The 15,011-nt window shown below is 36.4% G+C and overlaps 3 protein-coding genes across 3 annotated transcripts in view; 1 reads left to right on the top strand and 2 right to left on the bottom strand.

Moving 5' to 3' along the window:
• The window catches only part of LOC119830402 (kynurenine--oxoglutarate transaminase 3), an 8,123-nt gene extending 6,133 nt beyond the window's left edge, over window positions 1-1,990 (top strand). Inside the window, exons 9-10 of the mRNA XM_038353408.1 lie at window positions 746-909; window positions 1,931-1,990. Coding sequence (XP_038209336.1) covers window positions 746-909; window positions 1,931-1,990 — 224 coding nt within the window. The remainder of the gene's footprint in view (window positions 1-745; window positions 910-1,930) is intronic.
• A 217-nt stretch (window positions 1,991-2,207) lies between these two features.
• Window positions 2,208-13,824, bottom strand: LOC119830497 (UPF0605 protein GA14893). Its single transcript, XM_038353541.1, has 8 exons — window positions 13,778-13,824; window positions 13,298-13,436; window positions 11,597-11,693; window positions 8,690-8,865; window positions 8,359-8,521; window positions 7,803-7,941; window positions 2,523-2,621; window positions 2,208-2,277 (listed from the first exon to the last, which is right to left on the bottom strand). The coding sequence occupies exons 1-8, from the start codon at window positions 13,822-13,824 to the stop codon at window positions 2,208-2,210; spliced, it is 930 nt and encodes a 309-aa protein (XP_038209469.1).
• Window positions 3,174-7,539, bottom strand: LOC119830233 (elongator complex protein 3). The gene is made up of 7 exons (XM_038353170.1): window positions 6,905-7,539; window positions 6,495-6,659; window positions 6,036-6,150; window positions 5,440-5,690; window positions 4,698-4,863; window positions 4,152-4,364; window positions 3,174-3,938 (listed from the first exon to the last, which is right to left on the bottom strand). Exons 1-7 carry the CDS (start codon window positions 7,465-7,467, stop codon window positions 3,744-3,746), a joined length of 1,668 nt encoding a protein of 555 aa, XP_038209098.1. The 5' UTR covers window positions 7,468-7,539; the 3' UTR covers window positions 3,174-3,743.
• Window positions 13,825-15,011: the final 1,187 nt, after the last annotated feature.

Genomic DNA, 15,011 nt, shown 5'->3' with positions numbered 1-15,011 from the left:
CACACATAAAGTCGGAGTGTATGGGGCAGATGAAATACCTGTTATGAGCTGAACAAACACCAAACAAACTTAACAATTGTTATTTAAGTTACTGCTAAGCACTTATAAATATAATACAATAAGCAGTGGTGGCTCAGTGGTGAGAACCTCGGACTTCAAAATCGATAAGTGGGGGTTCGAGACCGGGCGAGCGTGCAGGAAATAAATTGATTTTTCAATTTATCTGCGCATATGGATAACATCACCACTGCTTAAACGGTGAAGGAAAACATCGTGAGGAAACCGGTGTGTCCAAGAATTAAAAGTTCGACGACATGTGACATCTGCCAACCCGCACTTGGCCAGCGTGGTGGATTATGGCCTGAACCCTCATAGGAGGCCTGTGTCCCAGCAGTGGGAACATATATGGGCTGATGGTGATGATGATGATGATGATGACGATGATGACTTATAACCCGTTTTACGTTAGAACATGTGCGTTTTTCCTGGTTAGAACTAGTTGAAACAAACACATCTAGTTAGAACTAGTTCTAACTGTTTAATGTTTTATTTTCTTTCATATTGGTTTTTGCTTGTCCTATCTGCTTGAAGCCCTAAAGTCGATTCTGAGCCAGAATTTCTGGCATGTGTTCTAAAGAAAAACATATTTTAAGAGTAAAATAGAAAACGCCCTAAAGCCGATTCTGGCACGCGTTCTAAAGAAAATCAGATTTTAGGGGCTAAAGTATCCATTTATTATTTCCAGAGAACAAAATAGACCTGTCCTCCGAGCCAGACAAGTACAAAGACTATAAGTTCACGAAGAAGTTCGCGAAGGAAGCGAGCGTGCTCACCATCCCGCCCTCGGCGTTCTACTCCGAGCAGCACAAGCACTTGGGAGAGGACTTCGTTAGATTCTGCTTCATCAAGGTACAATACAACTGTTGTACTTCGAGACTCCATATTAAAATGTTCCAAAGATATGTCTGTGTCTTAATTTTGTAAAATTCTAATGTGAAATCTGGGAAGTTTATAGAATTTGTCAATATATCAATTCGAAGAGCAATTATCATTTATATAACTTAACTAGCTTTCCTCCCGCGGCTCTGCACGAGCAGTCCGACGGCCCAGTTTTCCCCCGGATAGTTCAGTTCCCGTGGGATCAGACAACCCGAAGTTTTTCCCCAGATAGTTTCGTTAATGTTTGATCCTATGCCCTTTCTCTGGTCTCAAACTATCTCGGTATTAAATTTCATTCAAATCGGTTCAGTGGTTAAAGCGTGAAAATGGACAGAGTTAATATCTCAAACTTAAAATTCGTTTGAGATATTAGTAAGGGTATTGTAATGAAACTTCTAAAAATTTCTGGGCTTGTCTGACCATGAGGGTTGTTTTCTAGTTCGACTAGTTTTTTTTTTACACATTATTTCATAACTAACTAAAAATACTATATTTTTAGTTAGTTATTAAATTAATAATAATCATTTCTTATCGTCTTTTCTTATCTTTCCTAGTTTCTATTTTAAATTTTGATCTTAAAAATGGGACTAGACAAGGTTGTATGAAATTTCTGACTCATCATCATCATCAGCCCATATATGTTCCCACTGCTGGGACACAGGCCTCCTATGAGGGTTCAGGCCATAATCCACCGCGCTGGCCAAGTGCGGGTTGGCATCTATGTCACATGTCTTCGAACTTTTGATTCTTTGACATGCCGGTTTTCTCACGATGTTTTCTTTCACCGTTTTCAGCAGTGGTGATGTTACAAATGCGCAGATAAATAGAAAAATCAATTTATTTTCTGCACGCTCGCCTGGTCTCGAACGCCGACTGGTCGATTTTAAGTCCGAGGTCCTACCCACTGAGCCACCACTGCTTTTTGACTTATGTCATTGTATAAATCTAAAAATATTGCAAAATAATTGTATACCTACATTATTCCTTACAGAAAGACGAAAACCTCGCCTTAACAGAAAAACTCCTCAAAGAGTGGAACGCTAAGAAGTAACTTGGAACGCTAAGAATACTCCGTAACTGAATAATTAGTAACACAATACTCGGTAACAGAATTTATACACTTTTTTACCATTTTCTTTTAAACTAAACTCAAAATTGTAAATAAAAGATTTTATACTCAAAACGTGTATATAATATTGTATATAAAATGGAATAAAATAAATTTCGTTGACATGTTGTTTGATTTTGTGACCCGCTTGTAAATTTTGCTATGGTTTGAAGTCACCGCGCAGCCACCGCTTGGCGTCGCGAGTGTCGTTGCCGTAGGTCTTGCCGAATCTAAACAAAGATAGTAAATTAAACGTCACACAACTAGCCGTGCCCTGTCGTTTTACCCACGTAATACCTGATGTTAGAAAAGAAAGAAACAAAAAATTGTTATTTGTTGGACATGACATTCCTCAATAAATGAGCTATCTAACATTGAAAGAATTTTTCAAATAGGACCAGTAGTTCGTGAGATTAGCGCGTTCAATCAAACAAAAAAATTCTTTAGATTAATAATGTTAGCATAGATTACACACCTGAACAAACATCCCGGTACATGACCAGCGTAGTTCGGCAACATTCCGACGTGCTTGTGATAGATCTCCGTTGGATTAATGGATAGGGGAGGATCAGGCCTGGGAAAGGAAAAGGAGAAGATTAAAATGTGTACAAGCCCGAATCAAAAAGATGATATTGTTAGCAAATAAATTAAGCGTGTTATAGCAATAAAATATCAAATGTGCTTAATTAATCTAATATGAATTATGAGCGCCTGTCAATTTTTTTATGGCATTATCATGGTTGATGTTCGTGGGCTAAGCATTGAATAGGAACAATCATTGTTTTTTTATTATTTTATTTAAAATTACGATATTAAAAAAAAAAAAAGAATCATAAGATGGGACAGTAATACGTCTGTCTAGCATATTCTATCATGGTCTATTTATATTTTTCGATGTTCAATTAAACTATTGTAGATCAAGAATAAATAACTGAAAAAGTTAAGTCATGATTAGGCGAAGAAAAAATACTGTTACGTAGACAACATTCATTTAATCTTTATAGTTTTTATGTTTTACAGTTCATAATTTTTATCTACTGATGTATATTTTTAAACTTAAAATATATATTATTAAGTTCTTACTCGTTTTACAAGAATATAAAGAAATCAGTTATTTGAATATTTTTTTAATCCCCTTCCCGAAATCTAATAATGTAGTACGTAACCCCAAGATACTTAATATCTAATATTACGTCTTATATTTGATGCATTCGTAATATCATCATCGATATAATATATGCATAGACACTTAATTTCCTTATACGCTAAAAACCAAACAAATATACATAACAATGGCGTCTCAAAGACTGACTTCAAAGAATAATAAAGAAAAAACTAAGACAAAGAATATTTATGTTACAAAGATTCTGGTTTCCAAAAAATTCTCCTTACATTCAACCAATCTGCCCATAAAATAGGTATACATAAAATATTATGTTATGCAAAAACAATACATTTTCAACACATCCATTCATCCAATTACAATAATAAAAATAACAGTTTTTTATCTGAAGTTAACTGGTACTAAAAGAGCCAAAGTATTAACAATACATAATATTTGTGCTTAAGCAAACTTCAAAACACTTCATATTAGAGAAAAACGGAACGTATAGTAAAACACCTAACAACAACGTTTCTTTCAGTCCAAATAACAAAGAAAAATCAACTGTATAACATTTATTCGACACAGTACATTTTAGGCCAACATCTTAACCATATATGGTCCTTCGAGGTGGTAACCGATCTTCGCGTAATAGTTCCTAGTGCCGACACCGGAAATGACGGCCATTTTGTCGGAGCCATGTTCCTCGACAGCTATACGTTCCGCCTCCTCCATCAACAGCATACCGAAGCCCTGATGCTGGAATTTCGTTGGATCGCGAGCGTTCACCTGAAAAACAAGGTGATGTTTTTAATAATGACATAGAACTATAACATTTTCATTGATGTCACTTTATAACATGTTAAAGCACTTTATAACATGTTTTTTATATATTATATATTAGCTGTCGTTTTTACACACAGCTTCGCTAAAAAACTTTTTTAACCTGCACATTATTTGACACTCCTGATTAAAACTATATCCCCTCCCCCCTCCACTCACCGGCACAACAGAGCCGTACACGTGCAGCTCCCGCACAATACTGCACTGGCTGAAGGTGGAACCCTTGCCCGGCTTCAGCTCGGGCCGGTACGTGTCCTTGGCGCACTTGCGCAGGCGCAGCAGGCCAACGAGGATGTCCTGGTCGGGGTCCTCGTAGGAGAGGAACGTCTCCCAACCGCCGTTCGCCACGTAGTCGCGACGGACCAGTTCCACCTGTGGTTTAATTATGAGTTTTATCATAATTAAAGTACATATATTTATGGACATCAAATCGCACGAGATACATATGAAAAGGATTTATGTTACGTCTTAAATTTTTAATAAATTAAATTAATGGAAAGCAACTATCGCAAAAACAAAAATTAGTGACTGAAATAGCCTTTCACATAAGAATGAATTTTTTAAACAGTTAAATCCATATACAAAACCACAAGTTTCACAGACTTTTACATTTAAGTAAACCAAATTTACAGTCTCCTACCAAAAAAAAAATCTTGACTTAAGTTAAAAAACACAAAAATAAGGAATTTTTTTTTCTAAACCCACCTCATACGGCCTCACTTTATTGTGTATCTCCTGTATCCCCACCTCCCTGGTCCTTACATCTCGACAATCGGTTCCCAGATCGGCCATTCGCTGCAGTGCCAACTCACGCAGGTTGCCATGTTCCACACCCGATGATACTAAAGGCATCGGAATGTCTCTCTGCACTCTGAAATTGGTGTTTTGGTATTTAAAAAATATTAGTATGTAGTAGAATCTTCTGTTATTATTATAAACGTAATATTACATACGTAGTATGTATGTATGTATGTCGATTGATTGGACAACTGGAATAACACATAGGCAAATTTTTATACCAATACTCCTACGGGATACAGACGTACGCGAGTGAAACCGCAGGGCGCAGCTCGTAAATGAATATCAGTGAAAAGTATAATAGAAAATTTCTGCTGTTTTTGAAAGTGACTGTGTAATTGTGGCTTATACATTCATTCATGTGCAAACTAAACTAAAATAATTAATGTTACATGCACAAAAAAGTATATAAAAATTTAACTTCTTTATCATTTAGAAGTGCATATAAAAACATTCTATGAAAACATTCAACTTCCATGAGTAATTAAGTTGCTTTTTTTCACTGCATTTCAACAAAAACAAATTGCAACTAGGTTTTTCACCATAACTATATGCTAGCTTTACTTCTATATAAGACTGTGCATCTTGGTTTTATATCAATGCTTTAAACACCCATCTTCAAAGTATATACATACGTATATACACGCACCTATAAACCCTTGTCCACGGCGGCACCAGAGCCAGAATCTTTGCGATCAGATCCACCAGTGTGGATGGTGGGTAGCTCTTGTATCTCCCTGTCTTCCACAGCTCATACAACCCGGTGCCCCTGATCACCAGAGTGGGGTATATCTTGAGCCCATCGGCCCTAAACGCTGGGTTCTCAAAGAACTCCTTGAATTGTTCTACATCACGGTCGAGGTCCACGTTGGGCAGGTCGGGCATCATGTGTGCTACGATCTGTAATTTATTGTAAATGCAATTTATGGATGTCCAGGTCAAGGCCTTATGTTAAATTTTAAGGACATTTGTAAATTGTATCTCTCAGACTCCTTTAGACTCAATTCCAACACACTCTAAAAGAATGCACAATAATTTCATGAGTTTATCTTAGTATCCTGATAAAAACCACCAAGATTGATATAAATTTTTTTAAGTATATTCTGTACAAAAGCAAATGTAATCATTGCGTTGATTCCATGATTATAGTGTGTTGATTAGTTTTCTTAACTATACTTTTAAGGTTACCTACCATAAAGGTTGATGCTTTTCAAAATGAAGGACTAAGTAAACTTAAGTACCAACCTTAAATCCAGCATCCTTGGCCAAATTGAAGTTCTCACAGACTGCTTTCACTGTATGGCCTCTGTTAGTGTCCCTGGCAATGTCTTCATACACAGACTGCACACCTATCTCCAACCTGAAAGCACAGATAGTAATAAAATAAAATATCTTTTTTATTATGTGGTATTATAAGACTATTGACATACTAATATTATACAATGCAAAACTTTATTGAACTGATTAAACAAATTTTTTACTAGAAGAAAACTACATCATTAACAAGAACTTTTTTTACAATCTGGCATACCAAGATTAAGCAGAAACAGAATGCAGAAAGAATCAAATATGGTTACTATACATTATAAGTATTATACTTTTTATTTGCAATAATATAAAAGCTTTGCAGTTAGTGAAAATAACAAAACCCCCAACAACTCCAACAACCAATTTAGTTTAACACATTATTTAAATAATACTTGCCTAGTACACCCATAGTTAAGCATGTCGCTCATATGCCGTTGCAGGCAGTAATCCGGCCTAGTCTCGATAGTGATGCCAATACACTTGGTTTTGGCCTTCTCTGAGTATTTCACAGCCTCAGCAACACTGCTAGAAGTGTGGCCGGATAGTGCATCATGGAGATTCCTACAAACAGAAATAATATGTATGCTTGCAATACAGCAGATTAAGCTCTTATAAAAAATTATTGTGCAAGGTACTCCTGTCAATTAGATCTATGGTTCTGGTTCAATAAATTTTTGTGTAGTTGAGACATTATTTATAAATTATTGAACAAAATATAGAAATTGGTAATAATATATTGTTGCAATCAAATTTACAGAACAGTGGCATTATTTCAAGGAGTTATATACAAAAAGTAATGCTCTCACCTTATAAAGTAGTCCCTATATTCCTCCGGCAAGCTCATAAAAGTGCCACCCATAACAATGAACTCCACTTTATCAACACTGTGCCCCAGCTGTTTCAATTGCTCGATCCTGTGACGCGTCTGCAAATACGGATTGTAGCGGGCTCTTATAGCTCGCATGGATGTCGGCTCATAGCCCGTGTAACTCTGCGTGGAGTATTCGAAATCAGAATCCGGCCCGCCGGGGCAGTACACGCATATGTTGCCTGTAAAATTTATGTGCGGACAACGGTGCGGCTTACACATCACGGCAACGACCGCAATCCCAGATGCCGTTCGTATCGGCTTCGCTTTCAGCTTAGGCAACAGGTAACTCTTCGCATCCGATGGCACGGCTGCTATGATGTCCACCAGTCTTGGAGACGTATCCAGACCGTACTTCGACGAAATCCTCGTCTTCATTTTGTTAAGGTTAACATCTTTTCCCTGACGATGCGCCGCCTGCAGCTCTTGTATTATCTCCGATATAACGATGACCATTTTCTCCTCTTTCGAGATGTCCGGCATTGGCTTCTTCTTCGGCATTTTGATATTTTATTGCACAAATTTCGCGTGTTTTCACAAAAACCAGCCGCAATTAAACAGTGACAATTGACAACTAACAGATAGCTGAGCGCACGATCAATAAATATTTCTGTGTTGCTATATTTAATTATTAGCTAATTCTAAACTTCACGGATTTTATACAATCGATATATATCTGACAAATAAATATCATCATTCCCGATCGCGAAACTGTTAAATGATACTTACTTATAAATTCAATGAGAAAGTATCGATAGTATATCAAGAATTGGGAATAATACGAAACATGATTCAAGATTTACTTTACAGGAATGATATTAATGCTATTCACTTACTTGACTACATTCACAGGTGCCCATTCTGTACTTTGCCGACGCCTATAATTCGACGAGAAATCACATAGAGCAGAATTTGTCAATTTCTTAGATGAATCCCCGAAACGCTGGAAGCCGTATGGCACATGACCAGCAAATCCTGTGATTAAAATTGTCCATATCACCATAATTTTCCACCCAAAACATGTATCAATGTTCTATAATTAATAGTTGGTAAAACAAATAATGTTATGTATCCTTACGAATTGACTCGGCTGGGTTATAACCCCAAATTTGATTTCGGACAAAAGACTGATGAATTTTACCGTACGACATAGATGAATATAAAAAATAACGCCTTAAGAAAAAATTATCTAAATTGCCTATTATGAATTTTGATTAACTGTCGTGTCATTATAATCATAACGTATCCATGGTTACTATTTATTTCTGACATATATTTTTAACGGCTGAACATCACAACTTTAGCAAAAAGTAAATATAATGTGTTATATCCACTATTTTTATTATTAGATTTTTTTTTCACTTATTGTTAGCATGTTTTCCGTACTCTCACCTTTCTTAATATATTTCTGGGGATCTGAATTTTCCATGAAGTACGGACTGATAGAATGAGAAGCTGGTGAAAGTTTAGGCTCGTCCATCGGCAGATCTCTGAGTATTCCCGCACATTCAGGTCTCACCACCACTAAGGGTAACTTGAATTCAGCAGTCGCGGACTAAACAGAAATTAGAAATTACATTTGTGAATAACTTGTATATTTTTGTCGATTCGTTCTCTGCCATGATTCTATCGCGCAGCAATTCGAAAATCTTCTCGAACATTCTTCCACACTCATATCTTCCATTCTTCTCTTCTGTTGTTAAAGAGGTGTGGTATCACTCACGAATCTGTCAACCAAGTCCCAAGGCTTTCCTTTGCCCTCTTGCAAGTCTACGACTCTTTCTAGCTGGTGCCTAGCAGCTCTCTGGTTCAATTGCGACTTTTGAAATTCGGACAAGGCTTCAGTCGCTGACACGGTGTATCTTTGTCCAAAATGTGCGTTCAGTCGTGGAAGAAAGCCTAATAATTGAAAGAGGGTCCTTAATTTAGGTGTTATCAAAATCCAGGCATTCAAAAAATCTTTTTTTTTCAGTATTTGTTTTGTTTATGACAACAAAAAAAAATACATTTTTGTTGATTTTCATTTTTTTTTTTTTTTTTTTTATGCCATAGCGGGCAACTGAGCTGGTGGTTCGCCTGATGGTGAACGATCACCACCGCCCATGAACATTTGCATAGGTAGTGCCTCTGCGAATGCGCTGCCCGCTTTTAGTGGGTAAGGGAAAAGGAACGGATTCATGACAGGAAAGAAGGAATGGACTGGGACGGGAGAGGAAAAGGAAATAGGCCTCCGGCTCCCCCACTCACCGTACGAAACCAGTGGCGTGCCACTATTTCACGCCGGTTTTCTGTGGGGGTGTGGTACTTCCCCGGTGCGAGCTGGCCCAATTCGTGCCGAAGCGTGCTCGACTCCCACAATGTTGTACAATGGACATTTATGTAATTATTCTCCTAACACAACCTCGACTGGTCCATCTATTATTACGAATGCATATATTACTGATCTCGTAAATCCTCTTCGTATTAGGTCAAACAGTATCTGAGTGCACATTTAAATAGGCATTATACAGGCATGTATTGAACATTACGATCCTGTTCCTCCGAGTGGTAATTGTTAATGAAGCGACTCCCGTTAGCGACGCCATCTGATAGCGAGATCTGGCGCTGATGATGGCATGATACCGTATTTGCGATAATTGTAGACTGTCAGATTTGCTGTTATTCTCCGTCTATTTGACTTTATGCGAATGATAGATAATTGCATGTTTCGTTTTTTGAGTAATTACCGTCTCGTTGAGTACCATACCCTATACAGTTTATAATTGCTCGTTTGTAATTTAAAAAATGACCATTCATAAACACTAATTGTAAAAGTATACGACTACATCATTTATTTTTTTATTTAGTTTGAGTTTTGACTTTAGGTTGTGATGTTAAAGACAAAACTGATGAAATAACTCAAAAGTTTTTTTTAATAAGTCATAAGTAATATTACTTAAGTGTGAGAGATATATTAAATACTACTTTTATGAAAAGCAGAATTACAGGCTATCTAAAGAAATCAGCTATATCGCCCCTTATGACAAAAATTATTAAAGACGGCATATTTTTTTAATTTCCATACAGTATTTTAATAATGGGGTCTTCGTTTCATTTAATCAAAATGAGGTTCCCGCAGTATTGTCGATGTGAAGGAACATTTTGTAACACGCGATAATATTTAAACCTATTTGGAAGTTGCAACAAATATAACAGACTGCATGATCAAACACGGCTTACGGTCAGGAAATCAAGAAATTCCACTAATGACCCAGTGACTCAACGACGTGTATTGAATCACTTGCTAGGAGAACTTAACACTTCGCTTAATGAAGCTACTTAATTTACTAGTAGTGTTTTGTCAGAGGTGAAGAAATGTAAAACATAATAGTACCAACCAAAATTTATATGTACACAAAATAATAACCTTCATTCTTAAAAACGACATCTCAATAAATCTCAATAAATTCAGAGCCTCAGGTTTCCTGAGGATCCTTTTTTTGGCACACGCAGCCACACATAATTGTTTAGTGTAGGTTTTTATTTTTCTTTTTTTCTTCTTTTCTGATTTATTGTATGCTGTTGTTTTCTATTATGATCTGTTGAGTATGTGTGTGTATGTCTGTGTCAAAATAAATGCTTCTCCTTTCTTTCTATTTTATTCTGTACTGCCAAGTATTGCGACCCTACTAGTACATTGTGTTACCTACGTATTTATTATAACTATAGTGATATTTTAGACCAGACCAAAAATAAGGCGTACAGAATACAGAATAACAAAACCCTTTGCAGTTTGCTTAATATAATTATGTCACTGGATTAAGCGTAATTATGAGGCTGTCACTTGGTATATTACTTGTCACATCGCAAAAATATCGCTCTGTTGAAACACTTTAGATTAATGATAATACATATTGATGCGACGATTCTAGCACACGTTGTGAAAAACATGACGCGTTTTTTGTCACGTTTCGTAACTGCCTCCTATTTATCTTTTAATCCTTTTAAAGCAATGATCCTCATATAAGGCTCGACGTTACTCTTATATAAGATTAAATTACATTTGAGACAAGTAGGTACCGTTTATTTTATTAAGAGAAATACTGTATAAAATAGTGGTATTTTCTTTGTTTGATTTGATTTTATGTGTGTATTAAAGACGAAATTAATAATTCTCATAACGAATTATAAATGCGCTTTCTTTACAAGATTTGTTATAAAGTTTGGAACTCTTTATAGCGAAGATGGCCACGAGCAAACTTAAGTATCTAATCGGAAAGAATAGATCGCAGGATAAAACCGATATATATTTTTAAGCTCCAAACAATAAAACCTCAATAAGCAGTGGTAAGCAGTGGCGGCTCAGTGCCAATAATCTCGGATTTAAAATCGAAAAGTCGGGGGTTCGAGACTAAGCGAGCGTGCAGGAAATAAATTGTATTTAATTTTTTGTAATTTATTTATGCTTGAAACGATGAACGAATCGTGAGGAAACCAGCATGTCCAAGTATCAAAAGTTCCACGACACGTAACATCTGCCAACCTACATTGGGCCAACGTGGTGGATTTATTGGCCTGAACACTCATAGGAAGCCCGTGTCCTAGTGATTTAGAAACATGCATTTAATTAAATATTGGTAATTGATCATACCTTCATATCCCGGTATCATCGGATGCTTGTACACAGGATCGCCATTTCGAAACCGTGCGTTGACAATATCCACATCCGTTTGTGCTGGCCGGAATATCTATACGAGAAAACCAAAATATGACAAAATATTATAACAATATTGTTATACTCAGTTAAGTAACATTGAGTTAATTTATAATAGTTAAAGCGTGTGAGGGGCACTCTTATTTTTCCTAAACGGATTTTTTCTATAAACTTTTTATAGTTTTATGAAAAATTTAGATGATACTTTTCAAAACTAAAATTGAACTACGCCCATTTTAATTTTACATGTATTAGTAGTAATTCCTTTGTTTTTATACACATGTAAGGGTTTCATGATGTAATCTGACCGGCCACCTGGGTTTTTGGCGTGACGCTGTAGGCACCAGGTGGTCTGGAGGGCTGTTAAAGTGAATAGATCCGTATCGAAAGCGTGCCATATTCATGAATATTCATTACAAGGACGTCCAAAGCAGAAAGTAGGTTTGTTTGCATTTTCAACCGACGTCCCAAAAAAAACGAGGGAGGCTATCAAATACACTGTATGTTTTTTTTGGGTTTGTTACTCGATATCTCCGTGGATTTACAACCGTCTGATGATGATTCTTTTTGCGTTTGATATGAAATTGTTATCATTTGGTCATTGCCATGTAAGAATTTTGAATGGTACCTACCCAGGGATATCAGTGATCTTTTAAAAAAAAATTGTATTTCACGCCATAATTTACGGTACGCATTGCAAATCAGGCGACACCGCAAGGCCATTGTTGTTGTGTTTTGTATTTAATAAAAAACAAAATAAATTAAGAACAAAACACTTTTCACTTACATTTTCTTACAAACGTAACAAAATATGGGTAAAATTATAACAACAATTATATGACAAAGCTATAAATCTCATAACATTTCCCAAGTCAATAAATTTTATTAGTACGATTGTGACAGTACAGTATAGTATTATGTTATCTGTGACAGTAATAAGAATGAATGAATGAATAGTACATTGTGTTTCACAAATAAATTGACACATACGTGTCAGTAACGGGTCCCTGCAATGCAATGCATGATAATGTTCAAGTTCAAAGAAATCAAGTTATTAATTAGTACTATGGATAGACCCTTCACTAAAGCGACTCGGCGGAACGCAGTGGGGATTTGGTCGGTAGGAATCCCACATAACCCGCGGCTCCTGCCCCGGGGGACGTGGGTATCTATGCAAGACTCCAGTAAAAGTTAAAGAAACGCACCCTGTAGGGAAACCCAGGTTAAACCCTTTCGTTATGGAGGAAACCCAATAAGCACTCGTGTTAAATCTATACTAACATTATAAAACTGAAGAGTTTGTTTGCTTGTTTGTTTGTTTGAACGCACTAATCTCAGGAACTACTAGTACGATTTGAAAAATTCTTTCAGTGTTAGATAACCCATTTATTGAGGAAGGCTATAGGCGGACTGCTAGTTGGAACTATAGAGTAACCTGTGACTCAGGCAGCGGAGTGACGGAACGTAGCGGAGTTTAGTCGGTAGGTCAATGCTTCTCAGCGGTGTGAGTCCTACATAACCCAAGGCCCTTTCCTGGGGAGCTCTGGCTACGCGTAAAAGCATTCTCCACCATAAAAAAGGCACCAGCTTTCAAATAGAGAATGAATAGAATAATAAAAATCGGTTTAGATACCATACCTGAAAGTCATCAGCCGTCCGGTCAGATAGCACGAGCCTCTCCGAGTGATTCACACTAGGGTCCAAGAGGATCTTGTGCGTGGTGGACCCATATGTGTCGCCAATACGATACTTGTATTCTGGACAGTGGCCCGTGTAGCTGAGGATATTGGAGGAATAATACCGTTTTATCAGGGTTTAGAATTTCGGTCGCGGATGTATTTTAACCAGCTCCGTGGCCCCTTCACTCAAGCGGCAGGACGGAACACAGTGGGGTTTTGGTCGGTAAGAATCCGACATAACGCACGGCTCCATCCCCGGGGGCCGGGTATCTATGCAAGATTTCCCCACTATAAAAAACACTGGTTTTCTGTGAGGGTTCCTTGGTGCGAGTTGGCCCAATTCGTGCCGAAGCGTGTTCGACTCCCACATAGTAAATTGTACATGTAGTTAATTTCAATGATCGATTAAGACTACGACTGAGAAACACTAATAACATACCCAGGAATGTAGTGTGGCTGCGCGATGCTAACGAGGTCTAAAGCCATGATTATGTATTCCAAATGATGATCAACTCATAATTTTTAATAGAACAGCTAACACCGCTAAATTTTGATCGTCCTTTAATTGTATTCAATGTGTATGTGATAGTTCAAAGTTGTGACAGATTTTTGGTTTTTTTTTTGAGTGACATAATAATAAAGTACAAACTTTTTGGGTGTATGTCCTGTAAATTTATCCATACGCAACACTTTGTATATTTCAAATTATTTTATTTTATTTGTAATAGCATTAGCAATTACGATTTTAAAAGAGTTACAGAGGCACGTAGTATATTTTAAAAGTTCATTTATAAATTTTTGAATTACTAAATGGTGAACCCAAACAAAATTTAATATTTCAAGTAGGTATGGAAAAATAAAAAATAATTATGGTATTTTAGATTTCTTAAACATTTTAACATGATTTAATCGAAGGAATAAAGTAATTAGTTAGGTATACATTAAATTTAGTATACAAAAAGAGATAAAATTTTCAAAGTAATTTGTTATAATTTAAACAGTACAATTTATCTTCTATTTTATTTATCTCTCTAAAAAACAAAAAAATACGCTACGATCACGAAATTATTGTATTATCACTGATCTTTGATAAAATATAAAACTAATAGGTGAAGTTAAAATGAAAACTTGAATTCTAATTTTATTGTGTTTTATAGTTATATTATTAACACTATAAATATTACTAAATTAATTTACATCTGTAAATCAGTCATTTATTTTCGTTCATTCATTTTCTGCAGCAACAGTTCCCTGTCGCTAGCGAATAGCGATCGCTTCGACCATCGCCTATCTTTCATTCACGGTTCAATGTAACCGCCATATTGGTTTAAACCACCGGACGGTACGGGCGTGTTTTACGGTAGCGCGTGCGTCAAGTGACAGCTAGTAACGATGAAATCAAAACTTTCAGAAACATTGTTTAGACACTGTGTTTACTAATAAAGTCATTTCGTGAAACGACCATTACTGTGGTGGAGTGTTTGAGTAAAATTTGAAATTACAAATCTGTTAGCTGTGACTACGGCGGCTTCAAATGTAAGCATTCCACGGAGAATGTTGAACTTTGTTTTTTTTTTATTCCGTGATCGTTTTCGATACATAACAAGAATTTTTGTTTAAAGTATGAAAAAGAGTTATTTTGTGGACAGTGGACTGATCATCAACAAATCGTG

This window comes from Zerene cesonia, chromosome 11, assembly GCF_012273895.1.
Source record: "Zerene cesonia ecotype Mississippi chromosome 11, Zerene_cesonia_1.1, whole genome shotgun sequence".
In the NCBI taxonomy this organism is placed as follows: Eukaryota; Metazoa; Arthropoda; class Insecta; order Lepidoptera; family Pieridae; genus Zerene; species Zerene cesonia.
This window is presented reverse-complemented; position numbering and strand designations above follow the sequence as displayed.